At 37.3% G+C, this 25,824-nt stretch overlaps 1 protein-coding gene across 2 annotated transcripts in view; it reads right to left on the bottom strand.

The window, feature by feature from the left end:
* Positions 1-25,824, bottom strand: part of LOC150083302 (protein BCCIP homolog) — a 161,201-nt gene that overhangs the window by 64,829 nt on the left and 70,548 nt on the right. For both annotated transcript variants that reach the window (XM_090377162.1, XM_090377163.1), the window contains exon 5: positions 7,614-7,694. In XM_090377162.1, coding sequence (XP_090233288.1) covers positions 7,614-7,694 — 81 coding nt within the window. The remainder of the gene's footprint in view (positions 1-7,613; positions 7,695-25,824) is intronic.

The raw sequence follows: 25,824 nt of genomic DNA, 5'->3' as shown, positions 1-25,824 counted from the left end.
ATACACTCCTTGCATCGCGCACACACAAAGACATCCCCCTTGGCAGTATCATGTCCCGTACCCGATTGCTCTGCAAACATCAAGCAAACAGTGCATTTTATAAGGCTGTCAGTCAGAGGACAACTGCCCCCCTCAGTTCTGCTCTGAGCCACAGCACTTCCGTTAGCTTGAGCCTTTTGATTTGCTGCTCTGGTCTGAGTCATGATTCTATTAATTTATTAATTAATTATGTTATTAATTATATTACGTTTGTAATCTAAGTCGTTATATGTATTTATTTAAACGTACAATTTAACTGCTAACGAAGTTCAACTAACGCTATCTAGTACGGTATATAACCTACGGTATATCTAGTACGGTATCACAATGGCGGGAAAGTTACTAACGGTAGCGGTAGTTACGAACACGTGGAAACCCTTACCGATACTTTTACAAGGCCGAGTAAAGAATAAATACACCAAATTAATCAAAAAATCACAAAATAATGTTATACTACTAAATTTAAATCAAAAGTTTTAGAAAAACAATAATTTCAAATCAATAAATAAGAAAAATCCACTTAGCGGCTTGGAACACGACCGTCACTAGTGGCCTCGTCAGCAGACACATGGCCAAGATGACATCAATGTTGGTTTATCACATGGTTTAACTAAAGGGTGGCAGATTGTGAGGCCAGTTTAGGACTGCAAAAGACATAGCAGCAAGGAAGTCCTTCACTGAATGGCCATTGTGAGTGCCAGTATGGTCCTCAGTCAGTTTGTGCCAGCAATTGACATCCAGAGCCATCAAGATTTTCTGGCCTAGTAGAGACACAAGAGCAGTTTGCAGGTGCTGAATACCGGAGGTGATGTTTACCCCCAGTCTGCAGTAAACCGGGATAAGGTTATTTGGGCACAGGCTGCAAAACTAGTGCAGAAGGAGTTCACCTTGTTCACAGTCAGTTTAGTATTTCTAATCACTACAGCTGCCAGGTAGCATCAGAGGTGGTTTCCACTACCCTGAAGGACTAGGGTTAACCCCTGACCATACCCATGTATGTGTACAGTTCCTGGACAGTTAGGATATCAATATCACGTTCTTCCATCATATGTACCAGCAATTGGCATTATATGTACCAGCAATTGAGACGTGCCATGATAGACCAGGTAATGGTCTATCATGGCACGTGCTTTTTGTGCATTAAACTGGACAAACTTCAGTTCCACAGTCTATCCTAGACTTGTATTGATTAACAGCTTGCAGGTAAACAAGGCAGTTAGGGTCTTGTAATAAGTGGTTATGACTTAAATGCACCAATTTACAATTTGAGCATTTAAAGGTTGAGTATCCTTGAACTCACAACAGCTGTATACATGTCCATTGACAGCACAGCGCCCGAACATACTATCCTTCTGCATGCACGCATACGTATGAAGTGTGTCCAAACCACTGTCAGTGGAAGCACTTCAACACAGCGTAATGCTCCCTAAATCTGTGACAGGTTCACCCAGAGCATATCTGCTCCTGGTCATGGGAGGTTCACCAAGAATATATCCACTCTTGGTCCTGCAGGAGGTTCCATAGTTGTAGAGAAAGTTGAAATAATGCAAGTGATCTAGATTACGTAGCCCTTTTTTAAGAACCATTCCATTTGCAAATTCTTCAATGTTTAGGTGTCCTTCAAAGTAGTATATATCTTCCGTGAGACTACAGATTGGGGTATCCTTTTGAACATCAAATAACATTATGGAGTGTCTCATCTTTTGGGGCCTCTACTTTTAACCCTAGCTTACGTATCTTGGAGGTCTTCGATAGCATTTTCGTCAACTGAGTTGGCAGCTTCAATGAAAACCCCAGTGCTGCTATGCTTCCTGATAGATTTAACTTTGACTTTCCACAGGAGTGGAACCAGGTTTTCAGTCATCGCCTTATGCACAGCCTTACTAGATTTGAGCTGTGATCAGAAGTGAGTCCAAGGATGATAAGATTCTCATTTTTGGGTTAATTAGTCTCAGTATGCTTAAATTTGGTGGTTTCATAGGAATAGTGGGTTGTATCCTAAGTACTTGTGCATAGGACATTACTTGGGCTTTTTGCTTGTGGTCATATTCATTTTTGTAAGGAGAATTTGGTCTGTCTTTTTCATCTTCTTTTTAGTAGGGCAGAGGGTTTTTAAGGTCATCCACATCTTCAGAATGATTGGCAGCAGTTTGATTATGTGTCTGTCTTTTCAGATACTCCTCTGGTTGTGTATTTTTGTTTTCATGTTCGGAATCTGAAATTTCATTAATGTCTGGGTAGGATTTGAGAAATACATATCTGTAATTATTAAATATATATAGTTTATTTCAAGATAAATCCATCAATGTGTTTTGAGCATATTTAGTGCCACTAAAAGCAGAATTATTAATGTCAAGAGGTTGTGGGGGGAATGCAGCACAATCATAAAAAATCACTATTTCTACTACCAAAATAAACATTAAACTTACAAAAAGAGTTATCGCTACTTTCTAGGGCTATCAATGCTAAGGTAAACATGCTTCCAAAGCTTAAATGGGAGTTTGGCCAGTAACGACTACAACAGCAATTGGTAACAGTAACACTATTCATTCCTAAGCGAGCAATGGTGACAGCCATTGTTGTCATAATTGTGAACACAGATAGCCCTCAGGATTATTCATAAAGTAAATCCTAAATGGGAATCCATAGCAAACTTTATCTTTTTACCTGTAAAAAGAACACAAAAACCAAGAGTGATGGGACAGTTTCGCAACACACACAACTGCCCTGTAACATGGACTTTTTTTTTTTTTTTTTTTATTGTACCAGGCATTCCCTGCCAAAATCTGGCTTCCCACTCTAAATTACAATACCATATATTTGCATGTATGGTAGTGTAGATATTACAGACACAATTTATACGATTGTATAGAAAATGAGGTACAGACATCCAAAAGTATGCAACAATGTCTGAAGGCCATCTGGCTCACTCTCACAAAGATAAGAACTGCAGTCCATCTGCACATTTTGGCAGTCCAAAACTGAACAGCAAAAGGAGCTACCCAATTCTGACAAGAACCAAACCCAGCACAGCACGAGGAGCTGCCCGGTCAGGAGAATAACAAAACTTGGCACCTCAAGACACTTAGATGATAACTTTCCTCCTGCTTTTCAGATGTCAGGAATAATTTTATTTAAGGATAAGCAACCCAGTGTTAATCGAAATAGTGCCACGCATCCTATGCTTACTCTAACCAATTAAGACTTCCATTCTGATAGCTAGAGGTAAATTTATACAAATTCCACCAGTGACATCTATTGCTCTTAATGTAACCAGACCTATGTCAGTCATTCTTCTCTAGCCTAATCATCTTGGGTCTGCTCCAGAAATGCTAAAAAAAGTTTTCTGCATTGCAAGAAGGCATGACTCACATCCACTAATTCTTCTCTCAGGTCTTGATACTCGTGGCAATTAAACAAGATAAGATGTGCTCCCAGTCCTTTTGTGTCCCACAAATGCAAATGGTGTGCTTCCTAATCCCCAAGGCATTTAGTTTGAAAGCTTAAAGGTTTAGAAACAAAAGAAACTTGTTCAAACTTTACTTTAACTTCTGTAGGTTGTATTTTTAGGAAATGCATATGGAGCTAAATTGTTCTGCAAACCAAAGGCTGCACAACAATTTCATGGATACTGGCTAATTACTGTGTATCTTCTGATTTTAGACTTGCAATCCACATTATACTTTTTATTGAAAGCAGGCAAAAATAATGGTATACTAATACCATAGATGAATAAAAAACAGGATCATTGAAAGGAGAGACAGGTGAGTCAGAAAGCACTTGGTTAGTATGCAGGAGGGTAGTTAAGAAGGGGTTTATTTTTGCACCGAACAACTAAGGCTTTTTATAGGGGTCTATATATAATGGCTGTAAACTGCATGTATTATACTACTGTTGATTTTCACTGTTTGCTTGAAAAAATGAATTATCCAAAGGGGAGAGACACACCAACCTATAAAAAATTCTACCCATCATGATGGAATTAGAACCAAGTCCTTTTCCGCAGAAAGGCAGTTATCCTAACTACTATGCTACCTGGAAGCAGGGCTTACAATACCGAGATCCCAGGATCCCGAATATCAGTTTTTCGGTACTAATTTAAAACATAATTGTTTATGATTTATTCATATAAAGGTTATAAAATCGACAAAGACTAAATCATGAATATTACTGAATTTGCAACTGAGGGATCGTTATACACAATACAAATGTAATGGAAATCTGAAAATGTCTTGAAACTAAGATCTGATTTCTTCACAAAGTTTAAACGTCAATTCCTATCTTTTATTAATACGGATATAGGGCAATAAAAAGTCAAAAAGGTAATTTTTTTTTATTTTTGATTAATTTTGAATTGTTATTAATTTAAATTAATCTTATATTTACAGGCCCAATGGACACAAAAAAATGTCTTCATAGAACAAAGAAAAGGAAGCGATGTCTTCGGTGTGGTTTTATTATTTGATAGAACAAAATGGTCAGCTAGCACGATGTAAAAAATGTTCAAAAGAAATTCAATGTGGTGGAGGATCTACAAGCGAGCTCCATACGCATTTGAAGACAATGCATGATATACAATTAAAAAAAAAGAGATGTGCAGGCATCTAATTCAGAGAATGATAAACATGAACTTACTATAATAAAAGAGGCAAAGCTGAAATTTTTATTGACTGATTACTTCAAGAGTGAAAAATAAGAAATACTGTCAGAAGTACTGGCTCATATGAAGCTTATGAGGCTTACTGCTCCATCTTTTCTCTACTTCCATTGATATCAGAAAAGGACCTATCGTGACAGGTTTCAGCGATTTACTCAAGTTGCCAGTAACCATTAAAAAAAAAAATGGTATGGATTACAGCAGTCGTATTCGAAAAACGGTAGTAAATGAAATAACTCAACTTAAACTAGAAGGTAAAAGATTTAGTCTGACTTTTGACCAGTGGATATCAGTACACAATAGATGATATTTAAATATAAATGTCACTTTGTTGGGGAAATTTTGTGGAATACTGGACTAGTGCGAGTGTACGGTAGTATGCCAGCAGAGAACTGCTTTGAACTTGTAGAGAAAAAAATAGGTGAATATGGTCTCTGTCTTTCTAAAGACAGAATTTGCGTAACAACTGATGGTACATCAGTTTTGACCAAATTTGGTAAAGTAATTGAAGCCAAACAGCAGCTTTGTTTGGTCCATAAAGTACGACCATGTTTGGTCGTACTTTATACCAAACAACAGCTTTGTTTGTTTGGTATAAAGTACGCCTGTTAATAATAAGTGTATACCACCCCGGGTATACACTTATTATTAACAGGCATACTTTATAAGCCAACAGTAAATGAAAAATTTTGTAATATCAGTATTAATGCCGGTATCCCGGTTTCATAAATTAAAAATAACAAAATAACAGTATTATGATTTTGACTGGTTTTGTGAGCACTATGTGGAAGGGCATTAGTAGATAAACCAGATATAGAAAAAAAAAAAAAAAAAAAAATGGGTACAATTTTTTTTTTAATTTTTGGTTTCCATGAGATAAACTGAATTTTCATAGTCTCCAAATTGTCGTTCACCAAGTTGTTGTGTCATAGACATATTGTTGCATACATTGAATTGTCTTACACGGAAATGTTACACGCACCAAATTTTCAGGCATTGAAAGGTCACACACACATAGAACTATCATACAAGGTGCTACCCAAATGTTCCCGAAATTTTAATGTTGCACGGGAACTACATCTAGTATGGGCTTATGGCACTAGGTAACACTGCATGCATCCTTTGTGAATCAGTTTGCCACATGGCGTCAGGTTGGATAGAGTCATTGAATATTTACACAGTTCTTTGGCAGTGTTTCACGTAGTTTGCGATTGTTGCAAAGGCTGATGTGAGAGAGCAATGTGCTTACATCAAGTTTTGTTTCCTTCTTAATGATACAGCAGCAGAAACCCATAAGAAGTCGAAACAAGCTTTTGGTGACAATGCCAGATGCAGACCTACTACTGGTTTAACCGTTTTAAAAACAGTTGAATGTCGGTTGATGACATCAATCGCTCTGGGGTGGTGCTCGATGATGGAGCACCACCCCGGATAATGTCACAAAAGTTTGGGCAGCGATCCATTAAGACCGCAGTGGTGCTCGATGATGGAGCACCACCCCGGATAATGTCACAAAAGTTCAGGCAGCGATCCATGGAGACCGCAGGCAGACCATCCACGACATTTGTGGCATTGTAGGACTATTGTACAGCACATGTCAGTGGATTTTGTCAGATGAATTGAACATGAGAGGGATTGCAGCCAAGTTTGTGCCACGGTTACTGAGTGAAGACCAAAAGCAGCATTACATGGAAGTTAGCAGAGATCTTCAAGAACGGGCCAGGAGTGATTAAAAACTTCTTTTCTACAATCATCACCGGCGATGAGAGTTGGGTATGACCCAGAAACCAAGCAACACTCATCCCAGTGGAAGAGCCCATCTTCGCCCAAACCAAAGGAAGTCCAACAAGTGAGGAGCAATGTGAAGTCCATGCTGATCTGTTTTTTGGACATCGATGGGATTATTCATAAGGAATTTGTTCCTCCTGGCGAGACCATCAAAGCAAAGTTGCAGTAGACTGCAATGTCCTGAGGCAGTTAAGGGAAGTCATCAGGAGGAAACATCCAAAGAAGTGGCACACAAAGAACTGGGTCCTTTGTCATGACAATGTGCCAGCCCACACATCTCTCGCTGTAGTAGCGCAGTTTTTGGCATCCAACAACATGACAATCACCCCCCCCTTAAATCGCCAGACTTAGCCCCCCTGCGACGACACCTTCTTCCCAAGAATTAAAATTGAGCTGAAGGGTCAGAGATTTGACAGCATAGAGAAGATTCAAAATGAATTGCAGTCCTCCATCATAGTGTTGAACACTATGATGGAGGACTTTCAGGATGCATTCAAATCATGGGAGAAGCTCTGGGATCAGTGTTTACGCTCTCAAGGAGACTACTTCAAAGGTGACGGTGGCAAATAAGACCCAGGGTGAGTTTAATTTATTTTATAAATACATTTTGGGAACTTTTGGGTAACACCTCATACAACGACCTGTCTTAAGAACAATTAATATGATCCCATACAGTTTGAGAAGGCAGAAGATACTTGTTGGTGTTGGACTTAAATTTCTGTAGCTTATAACTTTAAGAAAACACAAAGGTTGTTCCATATAACAGAAGCAGAAGGTATAAAAGAGAAAGAGGATAGGTTAGACTGGTTTTGATATGGAACAATGGGTAGATGAATAGTGACTAGCTGATGAATGCATCCAGACTTGTTTGGAATGAAGAAGTGCAATTATAGATGCTAATGCAGAAAAGCAAGGCCAATGGAATTATTTGTATAAAATGCATGTGCAGCAAAAATTGAATATCTGCATGGCGGGGTGTGGAATGAGTTTATAAATGAAGGATTACTGCCATATGCCATATAAATTAGTGCATTAGAATCATTTCTATACCACAAGATAATACAAATTATAAAGAGCATTTTTTTTTATATATTCAAAGTGAAATAAAGTAACAATTTTGAAAATTAACCTGTTTTGTAATGTTTACAACTGTAATTATACCGAAATCTTCATCACCTTCATCATCGTCGTCATCTGGAAGAACTGCCTGCTGGAAAATAAATAGGCTCTATTTGAAACAGTAATGTGCATAAATTATCTACCATATAATATGTCAAACATAATATCACATAGGGGAAAAAAAATTATATATTTCACTCTTTATTGCAATTACAAATTATATCAATCTATTAAAAAGATATTACAAACACAATTTATATTAATAATGTAAGAGACAGCACAGAAAGTGAATGTATACAAAAGAAATACAGGTATTATGTGTAGAACTGCAATATCATATCCTATAAGAATTACATTAAGGGTTATGAAATGGTATTAATCTAGATATGCATTATGTGCATGTACTACTAATTAGGCTATATATATCTATTTTACAATAAAATAACTGATTTTATGGCTGCACAGATACTTGTAAGCTGAAACAATCTCCCAGAAATGTGCATCACTGTCTATCCTGGTGGAGAGAATGGAAGTGATGGACATTACAGTAGTAACATAATGTGATGTAGGAATGTGAATCCAGTCCAGGCATATGTGAGAGAGAGAGCGAGATATGCACCTGGGTGTTGGCATATGCCATAAGGATAGTTTAATCTAGATTACATTGCACCAACAATGCAGTTCGGTGGTGGTAGCATGATGGCAATGCCACTTACCTGCATTGTGGCAATTCCACATAGAGGACTATATTTGTATCAGAACAACAACGATCTGTGTCACAAAGCACAATCAATACAAGTGGTTTGAGGAAAATAATATGATGAACTTGACACTTCAAATCCAAATCACAGATCTGAATCCAACTGAACAACGTTGGGATATTTTGGAACAGAGAGCAAGATGTCCTAGTTTGAGCAAAGAACTAGTCACAGCCATATAGAAAAAGTGGAGCAAGATTCCAATCTCCACATACAAAAAACTTGTAGAAAGTGTCTCACATGGTTACTGAAGAACTGTGTTCTTTGTTTATCAACAATCCCCACTCCATATTCATAGATGCCAACTTTGACATTAAAAAAACTGGATATCAGGTAGCTGTAATCAGGAGGAAACAGGAGATTTTTGTGCCAACATGGGCAAAAAAATAACATTTTATTTAAAGTCCACGCTGCACTAGAAATTAAATTTCACTGACAGGACAGACACATACACTGGTGTTCGAAGAAAGTGCATCACCCCTTAAAATTGTAATTGTCGTCCGAATAACGTAAGTATATGGCAATATTTCTTACAGATTGCATCACATAAGATTTACATGCGTGGGTAATGATGTAATATTGCATCAGCTATTACTTTCAGTTCTATAAGCATGCTCTGCAAGATTGCAGTCATTCCCTGCTTGTGTCAGGATGGAGAGTTACGTGCAGTTGACACCATGAAGGAAGAGTGCTACTGTTGCTTTATGTGAGGAAGGATGTTCTTCCCGTCATATTGCTTATAGAGTGTTTTGTAATCAGTCGACAGTGAGTAGATTTCTTTCCAAACTCAAGAATACTGGTTTGGCTGATAGGAAAAAAAGGAACCGGACACAAACGAGTCTCTATGCCAAAACAGGACCGCGTTTTGAAGCGCTTATGCCTTATAAACCGTAAAGCTTCTTCGTCTGAGCTGAAAAGAGAATGGGAAGAACATACAGGAGTGGTAGCAAGTGCAGTAACAGTCAGAAGATTCCTCTTCCAAAATGGACTTGAAGCCCATTGTCCTAAGAAAAAGCCAATCCTCACACAAAAAATGAAAAAGGCCCAATTAATTTGGTGTAAGGAGCATGTCAAATGAACCCACGAGCAATGGAAGTCAGTTATTTTCTCAGATGAGAAGAAATTCAACCTGCATGGCTCTGATGGGAGACAAACGATTTGCCGTAGATGTGGTGAAGAATACCATCCAGACTGTATGGTGTCTACAGTGAAATTCCCTACCAGCCAAATGATACGAGTGTGCATTTTATATCGCGGAGTAGGTCAGCTGCAGTGTATAAAAGGTTCAGTAAATAACAATGGATACCTGGCTATACTGGAAGGCAAATTGCTGCGAACTATTAGAGACCATTTCAACCTGCAAAGTAACTGCGTCTTTCAGGACGACTCTGCTCCTTGTCATTGGGCGAAAAGTGTAAGTAGGCACTTCTGTAATTACTTTAGCTTCATTTCTGCATTAGAGGTTCGACAATAATGTGTTTACATTTGTTACAGGTGAAAAAGTGGTTGGAAGAACGGTCCATTACAATTCTTAGATGGCCAGGAAACAGCCTGGACCTGAATCCTATAGAGAACTGTTGGCATCGTGTGGAATCTGCAGTTGCCAGAAAGAAACCAAAGATCCTTCGAGAACTTCAGGAAGCCATAATTCATGTTTGGAACCACGAACTATCAGTCGATTATCTTCAGAAATTGATCTTGTCGATGCATCGATGGTGTACTGCTGTCATCAGGGCCACAGGCAGTTCAACTGAATATTAGTTTGCACCTGGTGAACATTTCATTTTGTTTTCCATTTAAAATGATAAACTGAAGCAAACTGAGGATTTCTGATAACATTTTAGCCATAATTGTCGTGTTTACCAAAACTGTTGTATAAAGGTTGCAAATGCTCATTTTGGAATATTTTGAGAGCACCTGTCAAATATTATTTAGCTTTTTTTTGCCTTAATTATTAATATATATCTTTTGTTTATATTTCTATTTGCGATGCTAGTCATTAATGTAACATACCATCGCAAAAAAGGGTTAGAAATGTGGAATTCCTAGGTGATGCACTTTCTTTGAACACCGGCGTATATACAGACAGCCTATTTGCCAGTACAGTATACTTTCAAGCATCAGCTTACATAGGATTTTTTTATCTGCAGATTTCTGTTTGGCATCCTTTGACTGCTGCAAAAAATATACTGTTACAGAATTTACTTCTTCAGAAAGAAGGCAAAACCTTCTTCTGAAGAAGCCAAAACAACAGCTCTGCTGTCCAAACTCAAGTGTCAAGAGTGTATCCAAAGTTTCACCAGAAAGAGAAGACCTAAACTTACTATTAGTTTTGCCCAACCGGCTGCATATTCTCTCACACCCAACATTGCTATGAGGAATTGTTAGTGTCAAACATGACTTGGGATAATTTGCTATAATTCAAGCTTCCTTGTGCAATTGTCAGTTACCTAATCAAATACCATTTTGTATCAATCATTTCTTCTTTAATAACAGTGTTTCGCAGGTTTCACACTGAAACTGACCGAACTGATCCTGCAGAACAACTAACCCCCCCCCCAATTATTTCTTTATCTTTAATGATGCCAAGAAGTACTGGAAACTTGTCCACTAAAAATTTCAAATTTGAAAATGAGGCAATGTTAATTGATGAAATTTGTGCTACTTCAGCAAACATTATTTTTCAATGGCAATTTTCACACTACAGAATGCACTTCTCACATGCATTAAATTACTTCCTCATCAAATGAAAGAAAAATTTTTCTCTTCCTGTTTTAAACTCTATGATCGAGGCAGAAGAACTACCTCTCACTAAGTTAGAATCATTCTTTTCATTTATTCAGTTATGATAATTTACTTCCAAAATGCAAGTGTAAGGTTTAAAAACTGTCGGAATAATAAATTTGCACATAACATTCTTCAACACATCTAGGAATAATAACCTCGGTACGAAGTACGTTGGATATGTTTCGATTTTCAAATGTTAGCATAACATTTAAAAGAAACAAGCATACTGCTTTGTTAAAGCCAGAAGAAAAGAACATGATCAGACTTTCTGCATGAGTAACGATAACGTGCCTAGAATTATCTGCTTCCTAGGCCTATTTATGATTTCTTTCACTGCAGTCTGCAATTCAGACATTCTTTTTCTTGAGGAGTTCATTAATTTATTTTCTTTCAAATTTTCTGTATCATGAGCCAGATTTGAACACAAGTCAGTGCCACTGAATGATGACCTCCTGTTGTAATTTTTAATTTGGTAACTCTGAAAAGTGATCATGAATCATTTTCAGTTACCAAATGGCTTCTGTCGTCACTTTGACCTCTTCTTTCAGTAGACTTTTCAAAGCTTGCCAGTCTGGTTGCACATTTAACCACAACCAGCCGACATGTACACATTTCAAAATATTTTTTACTTTAGCAGCATGCATTAACTGAAATTGTTTAAATCTATTTTTCCTTTTAAAACTTTTCTGGATAGTAGTAAATTCCATCAAATATTCATTCATTCACAAGATGGAATGCTACCCCTTTTCAGCAGACAAATTAATAAGATAACAAAGACAGCCCATTACCATCAAATGCTCAATCTCCTTGCTCAAATAACATTGCTACTCCAGTTTTCTAGCCTACTAATAAGAGGAGCATTATCAAAACTTAGTTCTAGAAAGTTTTATTAATGGAATCTCACATGATTTCAGCTGTTCTGAAGATGCCTAATTGTAGTCAGTAGAGTAAACTTCCAATACTGGCACTCAGAGCAAACTGCTTTTGATTTGATGTTTTTTTTTTTTATTATTATTATGAAAGTCATTACAATGGGTTTACTGCATCTGTAGCAATTAAAAATTACCCATTATCATGAAACATATTTCTGAACAATGCTCCTGAATGAGCAGCACAACTCGGAGGAAGATTATGTTCTACGACAAAAGATATAAATAAACATCACATATACACCTAGTGACAGGCATAATTGATTATGAATGTTTGATAATCAAATAGAAAGGTATCAGAGATATGGTTGATGTGATGGGTGGGGGGGGAAAGAAGAAGCACATATACGGAGAAGGAGAGATACACATTACCATGCACTGTAAAATCTGAAAAATGTAACACTATATGAATGTGATTTTTTAATACTTTAGTTTTGCTATCCTCTTATGCTTTAGTTTTGATAACATCATTTGAATTCTGTTCACTGTCATTTCCTTTTTTTTTTTTTTCTTTTTGGATATCAATAATTGAATACAAACATTCGATTACTTGCTTCACTATGCACGACACATTCATTACTGTGTCAAGTGCCAAACCAACAAAAAACTATAAGGTCTCAATATATTATATCTACAGCTATTCCCCAGCTTACGTAATACACGACTTACAGAAATTCGACTTTACGCAAGTTGTTGCCAGCTGGTGCAAAAAATCGTAGAAATGCATTTTTCATCCCGTAGGAATAAATGGAGGTATCGTGAAAATATCGTAATGTGAACCCAATAACAAATTGGTTTTTTTTTTGCTAATTTGTTTCAAGACCTCAAAGGCTGAAATTTTTACTATATAAATAAGCGATTTATCTCTCTAAAAGTCATTTTTATAATGGAAATTGCACTACACTTTTATCATTATCATATGTTCCATTATAAGAATCAATTTTAAATGCCTTTGTGATATTTTCTAAAACACATTTCTGGAGGTCACTACCATAAAAAAACAAAAATAATTTGCACTTTTCAGTTTATTGGGCATTTCTGTTAGCACAATCTATTATAAACGGGTAGTAAACTCGATCTTATTGCATTTGTAATAATCCCGATAACTGGAATTCTGTGAGTTTTTACGTTATGGTATTATGGTGAAATGAGCTCCACCTTCACTGAAATCTTTGATCGTATAAACAAACAAATAAATTTTCAGAATCTTCTCTTCATTCCTATTTACTTTAGTGAAGGGAAAGGGCCCAACAGAAAGAGCAAGTGCTGGCAGTGCTAGGAAATTAAACAAAATTAATTTAGAAATGAAGATGATTAATTAAGAAGTACGAAGCAGGGCAAAGTTTGTCATCTGTGTGGAATTAAGTCTCGCTGCTTCAGCAGTGAATACTATTTCAAAGGACAGTGCGTGCACGTATAAAAGAACATGTTAAAGGATCGATGCATTTAAGATCAACAGTGATCACAAAACAGCATTCAGGGGCTATACCGAAGGATAGAGCACCTGAAAAGCTATTAATAATATGGATGGAAAATCAGATTCAGAAGCAAGTGTCACTGAGTCCAATGGCCATTCAAGCAAAAGCAAGAAGTATTTATGAAGATATTAAGGATAAGTATGGCAGACCCCAAGCCAAGTTTGTGGTAAGCAACAGTGGTTTTATAGGTTCAAGCATCGCACTGGTTTCCAAAACATTAAAGTATGTGGTGAAATCACCAGTGCCGATTCTGCAGCTGCAGAGAAATTCTGTGATGTGTTGGAAAAACCCCTTATAAATCTCCAAGCCCTTAACTTCCACAGCACTGTGCTTATCAGCTGGAGTGTTAATTATGGCAATGATGACCGAAAGGTAAAACTTGCTAATGTTATGCCTGTTTCCTATCTCTTTTTTGTAATTTTATAATTTTGGAATTTTGTACACTTGTAATTTTTCCTGCACATAAGATAAAAAAAATTTAATAAATAATTCTACTTACATGTTCATCGAACGTTTATTTTTTTTGTTAGAATCAAATTTGAGTGCTGCATAAACATTTAGGGAAATTCTGACGTATGTAAAATTATGACTTACGTAGAGTTCTGTGGAACGTAACCCTTATATAAGTCAGGGAGTGCCTGTATAAATTGTGCTTTCTGTGCTTGATTTGCCTGGTTTCTAAATGAAAAGCCAGTGTTTATAGCTTTCCATCCAGCAAACAGGTTTGAGAAAACCCCATGCAGCCCTTGCAATTAACCAGCCATGTTCTGAAAAAAACTCAAAAATTGCTATCATTGACAGGATTTGACTCCCTGACTATAACACCTGGTGTGAAGACAGTGATTATACCGAATGTACTACCCATGAGGGCTTGTCGCCATGAAATGCTACTTTTATTTTTGCATTTCTTTCTATGTACTACATGTGGTTTTTATGCTGATACATTTGCAAATGCCTGATTACATCACATTTCCCATTAGTTCAAATTAAAAAAAATTGCATCTACACACAGTACACAAGGCCAAAGTGTTACCTTTCTTCAATCTTACAATGCATAGAAAATGCTGCATATGTCTTTTGAAACCTTATGTTGTATCTTACTGAAAAAGATGTTAACTAGTATAAATATAAATTTGCAGATTTTTTTTTTTTTTTTTTTTTTTAATCCAATTTTAAAGTAGTTTTAATATGTTTTGGGGAAAGAAAGATGCAAGATGGAAAAAGCCAAACTCTTTGTACCCAACTATATTAAGACAGTAAGAGGAAGAAAGTGTTAAATTCAGTACAAAAGAATACTCATCATAAATCTGGAAAGTTGGTAGCTAAGCATATTCTTATTCAGCTTGTTAATTTAGTGTATTTCTCTGATATTTGGGGAGAAAACCCCATGCAGCCCTTTAAGTGTTTAAGTATGTTTAATCTGCTTTACTGTTTGCATCTGGACATCCACAGTCAGATGGCTAATAATAATTCCACAAATGTTTGGGAATTTTCAGTGAAGAGATGCTCCCATGACCAAATTGTTACCGAAGTTCTCAAAAAATTCTTTCTTTGGTGTTATTTTTCTCTTATGTGTCAGTATTTGTTTATGGGCTGATGAATGGGGCAGTTTCATCATTTCAATAACAGTTGTGCCTGATCTTTTCAGGATTCTACATCAGATTAGCTTCCCTAGTTCAGTACTGGCTCTTATTAAATTGGCCTTTCCATTGTATTGATTCAATACTCTAATTTGTTCATTTTAATTACTTGGTTGCAGGTAGCAGTTGGCATTTCTCAAGTATCACTTGTTGCATTTGGTAGCAATTTTTATGTGGCATAAAAATATCCCTTCCAGACACAAAAATAGACTCTTGTTCTCAGATTCCAATTGTTCTGTTACCTAGGCACAACAAAAATACAATCTTTCATTAAATTACTGAAAGCTGAAAAAACTCTCTCTCTCTCTCTCTCTCTGCATTTATCAACACTATGTAATAAATTTTCAGAAATGTTCCATTTATCTGCATTTCTGAAATTCAAACTGTTGCTTCCAAATAAGTCCTTAGTTTTTCCATTGCAACAATGAAGTGAAAGAAATGTAAATGAAATGAAATAATACTAATAATAATCAGATTTATTAACACTGTTTAACGTCTGTGCAGAATAGAATAATAATCTTTGCTACAAGTAAAACAAGATAAGAAATATCACAAATTAAAAACTCTCCTTCAGGTTTATCAAAAAAAATTTCATTCAAAATATACATCTAAACATCTTTTTGTTTCCTGTGATCAGTGTGGTCATCCCATACCAAGAACCAGATATGTTATTTCATATCTGACTGCATAATTACCCTCAGGTCTTTTTCATCTTCCACTACCGTGAGTGTAGTACCACACAGTTGGTACATTACTCTGGGGTCACTGCTACCCATATGCAGTACTTTGCATTTTTCGACATTCGACTTCAATTGCATTTCACAGCCATTTGCTTAATTTTTCTAGATCCTGTTGCAGTAACATACCATCACTGCTGTCATTAACCACACTGCCAACCTCTGTATCATCTGTAAACTTGGACATTAAACCTGATATGCCTTCATCAATATCACTGATGAAGGCAATTCGGATGTGTGAATGTAAATGCAAAATACTCATTCAGTTTGTCAGCAACCTCAGCAGGATCATCAACAGTCAAACCATCGATATCGAGTGGACCAATTTGATTCATCCCCTTCCTTCAAGTGTTTAGAGAGGGAGGGAGGGAGGGAGAGAGAGAGAGAGAGAGAGAGAGAGAGAATCTTTTATTTCACCACCTTCAATTGTGACAGTTACATGATTGGATCGTGTTGCAATGTCCCTTCACTGCCAAAAGGCCAGGGGTTAACACTTATAGAGATGATAACAAGGATGATATAGACAATAACAAGCAGATATATTACAGAAATAAAAACTGCCATTAAGTGATATAGGACATAAACAAATTAAATGAAATAACATCAAGTGACATAGGACATTAATAAGACGATACAAAGACTTCCATAATGGCATTAGGCTACATAAAAATTACATTAAATGAAATTACATTAAATAAATCTGGTGTAAGGTTTGTTTGTTATTTGGTTTTTAGGAGCATTAGCAACTAAGGCCATATTGCTCCGGGAATATGCGGTGGTCATTCCCTGACCTTTCCGCTTCCTCCGTATTTGGTGGTGACGGGCTCGAACCCCAGTCTAACCAAGAAGCGTGTGCTACCCACCGCTGCTCCTTCCCACCTGGCTACGGAGGCGCCCTGGTGTAAGGTAACATTTAGATTAAATTAACAAAATGACACTTGAAAGTCCTGATTTTCGTCTTCACAGCTCTTGGGAGAGAACAGCATGAACAGAGGCAGTTGTTGCACACACCGCTGGCTCCTTTCCCAGTATGGTCAGTAATTAATCAGAGCATTAAAGTGGCGAGGGCAGAGCACGTTGGCTTGAATGTGATGAAGAGAAGGCTTTTCATTTTGCAGATTGTCTGGACAGTCGTTAACTATTCCTTACTAGAGGGTTGTTGTTTATTTGGTTTTTAGGAGCATTAGCAACTAAGGCCAAATTGCTCCGGGATATGCAATGGTCATTCCCTGACCTTTCCGCATCCTCAGTATTTGGTGGTGACGGGCTCGAACCCCAGTCTAATCAAGAAGCGTGTGCTACGCACTGCTGCTCCTTCCCACCTGGCTATGGAGGCGCCTTACCAGAGGGAACCTGGGGTGAATTCGCATGTCACTAGATTGCTTTGAGGATGCCCTCTGTCTATGCTGATTGATTGGAGGGCATGGGATGTGTGAGATCCAGAATCCTCTTCCTATAGTGTCAGTTAACAGCAAATTTCTCCAAGTTGGCATCGATGCCCTGGATTCTTCCAAGTATCTGGTAGGGTAGGAAGCAATCTGATAAGTGGAGTCATGAATGAAAAGGGCAAATTTTCAGGGGGTGGCTTGGAGCTGGGCAGGCGGAATCCTCCAGTCGCAGAGATCCCAGAATAAAGGAGATGTGATCAGCCTGGTCAGCATTTTTATCGTGATTACCAGTCTCCTTTATTCAATGAGCGAGGGCAGCTTGATAATTCCCAGGGCCATTTTAGTTGTATGGGCTTGGGGCGGTATCCTGTGTTTGTAGGTTACCCACTTGAGGAGCCAGTACTCTGCTGCCCAGATAGGTTATTATAGCCCATGCAAATGTGGCCGAAATGTGGGCTACTTTATGCAGCCCACATTTCGGCTGCATAAAGTAGCGCGGGGGGTGTGGGGTATATGATATTGTTGTTGTTATTATTTGGTTTTTAGGACCATCAGCAACTAATACCATATTGCTCCGGGGATATGCGGTGGTCATTCTGACCTTTCCGCATCCTCCGTATTTGGTGGTGACGGGCTCAAACCCCGGTCTAATCAAGAAGCATGTGCTACGCACTACTGCTCCCTCCCACCTGGCTACGGAAAGGGGTATATGATAGTCCTGACATATTTTGTTGCCGTAACATTGTCTTAGACGTAATGAAGGTGCTGCTTCGCTCTCCATTTCAGGTGCATCGCTCGCCTGATGAATTTTTCAGATGCGATGGTTAAATGTCAGCTTTGTGTCAAAAACCACCCCCAAATCTAAATAATATGAAACCGAAAGTATGGATACTGCATTAATCTTTGGCAAGATGGTTGTGGGCTCTTTCTTCAAGGAGTAGAGCATGCAATCAGACTTTGGTGAGTTGATATTAAGGCCAAATTGTTTGAGGTAGTCTACTAGTGTGAGGAGCACACTGTTAATTTCCTCTGTGATCATATTGGGGTCTGCATTTGTTTGGATGATGGCCAGTATTTTTAAATCATCAGCATAAGAAAATATATCTGGTCTCTGGATTATAAAAGGGGAGATAATGGCAGTAAAGAGGAGGCTGGAGAGGACTTCCTCTTGTGGTGCTCCTGTAGATATTTGCTTAGTATAGCTTTTGTCAGAATTATGGAATATGATTGTATGGTTCTGAAGGTGTGATGAGAGGAAATGCAATGCATCCCCATCTATTTTACATAAGTAAAGAAGTCTTTGCTGTTTTTCTTTGCATCCTTCACCAAAGATTTCTCGTAATCTGCCTTTGCTTGCCTGATCTCCGTTGTGAATCAATTCCAGTTTATCAATTCTAGTTTGTATCTACCACAGGCTTCTGTGTCACCCAATAATTTACATGCATCCCATACATTTTTCTTCTCTGCCAAGAGTTTTATCAGTTCATCTGACAATCATTTAGACCTATACCTTGAAGAGTATTTCTTAGTTGGTATGAAAAGTCTAATAGCTTCTATTATTAATTCCTTGAACACTTCCCATTTAGAGTATGCTGAAAGTAACATCAGTTGTGTAGAATTTAAGGTGTTTGAAACCGCTGCAGTTAACTTTACAAAAACCTCTCCCTTTACTCTTGATGGTAGTTACATCTTCAAGTAAATACCAAATCAATACACTGTGATCACTGCCACCAAGTGGTTCTTTTATTTGCAGATTCTTAATGTGTGATTAATCACTGCTGATAATCAGAACAAGAAAGAGTATTACTCCCTCTTTTGCCCCTCTAACATGCTGCTGCTGTTTAAAACAATCATCCAATAAATCCAAAGAATTGTTGCTAGTCTGTAAGCGACCAACCCACAAGTTCCAGTAAATATCTGGAAAGTTAAAATTCCCCATTATACAACATTCTGATTTGTAGAAGAATAAGAAAAATTTACCTAAATATGGTACATAGAACATGTCCATATGACACGATCCAGAAATTAAAATAAATATAAAATTAATGCAAAATGATTACAGTAATAAATTAAAAACATTTTAAAAATTTATTTAAAAAGTAACAAATTTTTAAATTAATTTTTTAATTGTTTTTAATTTATTACTGTAATCATTTTGTGTTAATTTTATATTCATTTTAATTTCTGGAGTGTGTTATACAGAAGTATTTTACATACCATATTGAGGTAAATTTCTCTTGCTCTTCAACAAATACAGTAAACCCTCGCTATTCGCGGGGGTTACGTTCCTGAGAAATGTCGCAAATACTGAGTTATGGCGCCCATAGTAATAAAGGGGTTCCGTTCCAAAGTATGAAATATATAAGAAAAACTAGTCTAAAATTTTGTCTATGTATGTATTATATGTACCTTCATAATATGACTATGTACATAGACAGTACATAGTGAAATGCAAGCATATGGCATCGAAATGAAAATAAGAAACAATTTAATATTAAATGTAATATTTATTAGAAATTTCAAACCAGCGTCTTTGCTAGCTAAAAAACTTATCCTGCCAGTGCTATCACCAGTTTCTCTAAAGTGCTGATAAAGGTGTTTTGCCTTTTCACGAATGATGAGTGAACTTAACAGAATTTTATTTTGAGTTCGGTCTTCTATCCACAGATTTAAAGCTTCTTCCATTTTTTCTAATTTAACATCACGAGTTACAGAGCAAATTTTTGAAGCAATTAGCGCATTTTCACAGACACTACGGCGGATTTTTCCTTCCGATTTCTTGATTGATCGTACCGTTGACTCATTGATTTTATAATGTTTTGCCACTGAGGAGACACTTTCACCATTAGAAATTTTGTCTAATAACTCAAAATTTTATTCGCTAATGTCATCGCCTTCTTTGATCTTTTCACATTTCCCTTGTTATTCGTAGCCATATTTTTGTACGGGTTAGAAAGAACTTGTCCAGAATAAAGTCACTTTCTTCCGTTAACATGCTCGAAAAAGTCTGTTTTACACTGCAAAACGGTAGATTTATCACTTTTGTAAGCATATCAATTTATAAATTTATTCAATTTATAAGCATATAAATTAAAAGCAAATGACGAAACCTTCCATGACAAGCGCATAACACATACTGAACAAGGATTAGCGAGAAACATCCACGCTTGCGATTTTGTCACCCCCCCCCATCCACTGAGTGCTGTTTTGACCGGGAAAGATAATTTTAGCCACGCCCACATTTTTTTATGGCGGAAAATGTTCATGCCGCTTTAAAATTCACATTTTTTAGGTTTCATTTTATATTAAATCAGTGACCACGAATACCCAAAACCGCGAACAGCGGGGGTTTACTGTATTGAAATACAACGTACGAAGTGTTGAACATTGTAGCTCTGTTTTATACTATCACGACATTCTGATTTACTGGCCCACTTTATTTCTGTACATTGTATTCATCACAGTCATTAGGCCTATAAGGCCTATATTAGCACATGAGTCAGTTTGTTTCACTCACTAGTGACTGCTTGTACTTTTCAATCTGGCAATTCTGAAAAGTTTTCATGACTTTTTTTTAGCACTTCTAACCTCTTCTTTAAACAGCCTTGCCAGAAAAAGTAGTTGCCACTGTTCTACCAGTCTAGTTAAACATTTAATCAAAGAAAGCCATGTACACCTGCACTTCAAAATCATTTTTACTTCATTGGCATGCATTAGTTGAGAGAGAGAGAGAGAGAGAGAGAGAGAGAGAGAGAGAGAGAGAGAGAGAGAGAGAGAGAGGAATCACCAAGAAAGGGAAGAATAATGATATCCAGCTCAGAACCCTGGGTGTGCCAAGCCCATACTCACCAGACGTGAGACCCTGGGGAAGTCTATTACCACTAAATGCTGAATCTCCTTCTTCGATATCCTCGCTACTTCAGTTTTTAGCCCTAACATAACAGGAGTATTATCAACATTAAGTACAACAGAGTTGTTTTCAGGTTGTTCAGAAGAAGATGCCTAATGTTGTAACCTGTGGAGCCACCTTTCAATGCTGGCAATGAAGCAAGTTGTTTTCGATATACAGTTGGACTTCTATATAACGAAACTGATCATTTGCTTGAAAAAATTCGTTAAACAGAAATTTCATTATAAAGAAATATGACCTTTTCAACAATGAAAAATACTGTAAATTCAGAAATGTAGTGAAAGATGGTATTTGGTTATTCTTTGTTGTACTACATCATTCATAGAAATGTTTGCATTTGTTTAAACACTCAAATATATTTTCTTCACACTGCAGGCCTCAATGCAAAGTTTCAAATGCTGCCAACATTTCATGTTTGGAAGGTTTAATATTGTTTTTGTTCCCCTCATTTTCATCAAACGCATCGTCAGTATTGTTGCTAATTCTTTGATTACTCTACAAAATGTTGGAGTCACTCAGATATTCTGCTACTGTGACAACATTGTCAACTCCTAAAAATTTAAAAATTCATCAAGGACAATTTCTTTACTGATCAAACCTCTTGCTTGAAGTTCTTCCCAAGATTGCTCAATATTTTGTAGTTCTTCCTCTCATCTCATTGGCATTTTAGCAAAATCTGCTTTTGCGAAACAATTCTTAATTGTTGTTTCCATCACATCTTCACTCCACACTTTCGCTAACTCTGACATCCGTAAATCCACAACAGAATCGATTGCATTTTAAAAATTCTTGATAATGCCTTGGTCCATTTACTGCAGTTTAGACGAAGTATTCAGAGGGAAGAAAACAAGCTTCACACTTAACAAGCTTAACTGGGAATACTGTTGATGCTCCTACATGACTCTGGTTTTGATCCATCTGTATATATTGGTATGTGGTTGTGATATTTGGGTTCTATGTACTGGATGTAGCTGTTGAAAATCAATTCTTAAGTTTTGAAACTACCAAATGAAGGTTGGCAGAGCAGTTATTGACAAGCAACACGATTTTTCTGTTTTCTTTCGTCATCTTTCTATCAAAATTTAACATCCACTGTTAAAAAATTTTACTTGTCATGGAACATTTTTTTTGTTGTAATTGTAGTCCAAATCTAACAACTTTACTCCTTTGAAACATCGGGGTTGTTTACTTTTGCTTATTACCAAATGCTTCAGTTTTTCATTACCAGCCATATTTGCACCGACCAAGACTAATTCTCTCCTTACTATTTTTGCCACCTAAACACTTATCACCTTTAAAAGTCAGTGTACTGTTTGGCAAACATTTAAAAAATAGACCTGTTTCATCAATGTTGAATATGTCTTTGGGCTTGTAGTCCTCCATAATTATTTTCAAAACTGTTTCTTTCCAATGGGTATAGCCTTCAATTACAATTCCACTTTCACAAAAAATAGCTTTTTCAATAAGCCATGCCACTTTTTAAATTTGTTCAGCCAAGCAGAACTGGCTTGGAATGTTTTATGCCTCAGAAAAGATGCATACTCCATAGCCTTTTCTTTTATTAATGGCCCTGATAACAGCATGTTTTGGTCTTGAATCAACTTCACCCACTTAAAATCAGCTTCATCTACATCTTCATACAGGCATAATTTTGCAGGCTTCTAAGGGGTCCTGTTTCCTCTGACAGTTTGAGAACGTAAACGTGGTTTTTCAGAATGGTTGACACCCTACTAGCTGGGATACCAAATTTTAAATCTATTTCTTTTTTTTTAACACCCCAATCTACACTATTAAACCACTTCCATTTTTTACACTACACTCAGGAATTTCCTCTTAGACATTGTACAGTTACTTGCACAGCAGCTAAAACAAAATTGTGGGGACCACTTGTACCTAACCAGGTAAAACAGAGACAGGCGAAATTTAGTGAAAGTGTGAATGACTCATTTCTGTGTAACAACAGATGAAATTTCCGGGATAAAGGAAAATCACCCTCTCCTAATTCTCTACTAGGGTACTTACAGCAGAAAACACGGACATTGACCAGAGCCAATGTCCGTGTCGGGAATATGCTTTAATCTTTGTCAATTGGCTGTGGACAGATAGATAGCAGTTGACCAACACAACTTAGAGGCATAATAGAGGTGGTTATATCCAGGGTTGGTTCTGGTAGATGTGCAGTGCATGCATGCACGCAGGCAGCCAAATCCCTAGGGCGGCCGATAGTGCACTTTGAAGAAAAAATTAAAATGTAATTTAATATTATTTTAATATAGTGGTCGGCGATGAAACAGCAAATGTGGCATTGTTAATAAATAATATTGTATTCTCTAAAGACCCATTCACAATGAAAATTAAACATAAAAATAACATAACAAACGTTACTGTAAAATTAAGAAGTCATACCAACATTCACAATGGGAACATAAACATGACCATAAACTTATTTGGTAACCATGGAAACACAACATGCTCTTCTTTCATACTTCAAAAAATTTATGTTTGCATGATGATGTATGATGTAGCTGTGCAGTTTATGATTATAAATAACGGCAAAGCATACATTTTAGGTGTTTTGCATCAGAAAACTAAGAACTACAAGCACAGGCGATGGTGGGTTCATCCTATGAACCAGAGAAGGATTCAATAATGGGACTTCCATAACCTCTACAATTGTGTCTTGTTTTAAACCACATAAACAAAAGCATAAAAGCTTGGAGTTTACAAACTTTGGTGTTAATGTCTTATGATTAAGTTTAAGTGTGTCCTTTAACTTAATCATAAGACTTAAGGTTACACTCATTCCCGGATTGAGATCCGTGACTGAGCGGGCCACTGAGGCAAAGAAAAGTCATTGTCATGTTCCTGGAACCATTCCACAGCATTTTGGGCTTTGTGAACTGGCGCATTATCCTGCTGGAAGTAACCATCTGACTGAGGATAAACTGCCAGCATGAACGGATGCCCTTGGTCAGCAACGATGTGACATTCAGACGTGAATCTATGGGTATCAATGGACCCAACGTGTGCCAAGAAAACATTCCCCACACCATAACACTGCCCCCACCACCTTGCACAGTAGTCATCAGACATGACGGGTCCATGGATTCATGTTGATTTCACCAAATTCTGAGCCTCCATCAACATGATGCACCAGGAACTGCGACTCATCAGACTAAGCAACTGTTTTCCAATCCTTGATAGTCCAGTGCTGGTGTTGCTGTGCTTACAGGAGGTGTGCTCTCTTGTTCTTCATTAATAACAAAGGTACGCGATGTGGCCGTTGGCTGTTGTAGCCCATTCGCGACAAAGTGCAACTATAGTCCATTGCAATATTTTGTTCTGCGCACCAAGGTTGTATTCTGATGTGATGTGCGCCATTGTAGCTCGTCTGTTTGTTTGCACAATTCTAGCCATCCTCCTCTGACCTCTCTCTCTCATCAACAAGCGATTTTCTTCCACAGGAGTGCCATTGAGAGGATGTTTTCTGTTTGTTGCACCATTCTCGATACACCTTTGAAACTGTGGTGCACGAAAAGTTCAGGATAACTGCCGTTTCAGAGATACTTTGTCTGGCACGTCTTGCACCATGCCATGTTCGAAATCCATTAGATCACTCCTTTCCCCCCATTTGTGCACAGCAGGGGTGTACCCAATAAAGTGGCAGCACAGTGTATATGGAACTGTCATAAAAACATACTAGTAGGCTCCTATGGGTTGGGTAAGGTTATGAATCTACTCGCGATCCGCATTGATAGGGCAGCCAAATATCTCTAGCATACAGGCAGCTAACAGCCCAAAACCAGCCCTGGTATTATCACCAACACCTTATCTTTACGATAGGTTTTATGGGTACCACTAAATTGTGGAATGTTTTAGCTCTTAATTTGTACTATTAAGAGGTAATCCCTTTATCTCTTAAAATCTAAAGGGATTAATTCCGAATTCCTGCTTTCTACAGTATCAGCTCTTTTGTCTAAAGGCCTGAAGTGCAAACAATGCATAACCAGGTCACTCGAAATCAGTTCATTATATGGAAACTATTTTCAATGTAATGACTAACGAGAAATAAAAAAAATTCACTATATGGAAGTTTGTTAAAAAGAGGTCCGACTGTGTGTGTGTGTGTGTACAGTCAAACTTGATTATAACGAGCATGGAAATAACAAAATCACAGCTGTAATGAGCAAAAAGCCATAATGATTTTAATTTATGCATATTCCCATATAATCTCCAAGGTAATTCTCCACTGAGGCAAAAACAACTCAGATGATTTCGATCTTTCTAAAACTCAATCTTGTCTTATATCTCGTAAAAAGGATTCTTCTGCTCCTATGCTTATCTTTGGTGACACTCCGATTTCTACGCAAGATGATATATCCCTTTTGGGGATTACCTTGACTTTAATCTCTCTTGGCACAAGCACATGACAAATTCTGCTTCCTCAGCATCTAAAAAACTTGGTTTTCCTTTTCGCTCACGGTGTTACTTTTCTTCCAAACAGCTGTTCACTCTGTACAAATCGCAAATCTGCCCTACCATGGAATATTGTTCCCACATCTGGGGCAGTGTCCCCAAAACCTCTCTCAGACTT

The sequence above is a fragment of the Mastigoproctus giganteus genome, chromosome 7 (genome assembly GCF_048544385.1).
Source record: "Mastigoproctus giganteus isolate SK-2022 chromosome 7, ASM4854438v1, whole genome shotgun sequence".
NCBI classification, from domain to species: Eukaryota; Metazoa; Arthropoda; class Arachnida; order Uropygi; family Thelyphonidae; genus Mastigoproctus; species Mastigoproctus giganteus.
This window is presented reverse-complemented; position numbering and strand designations above follow the sequence as displayed.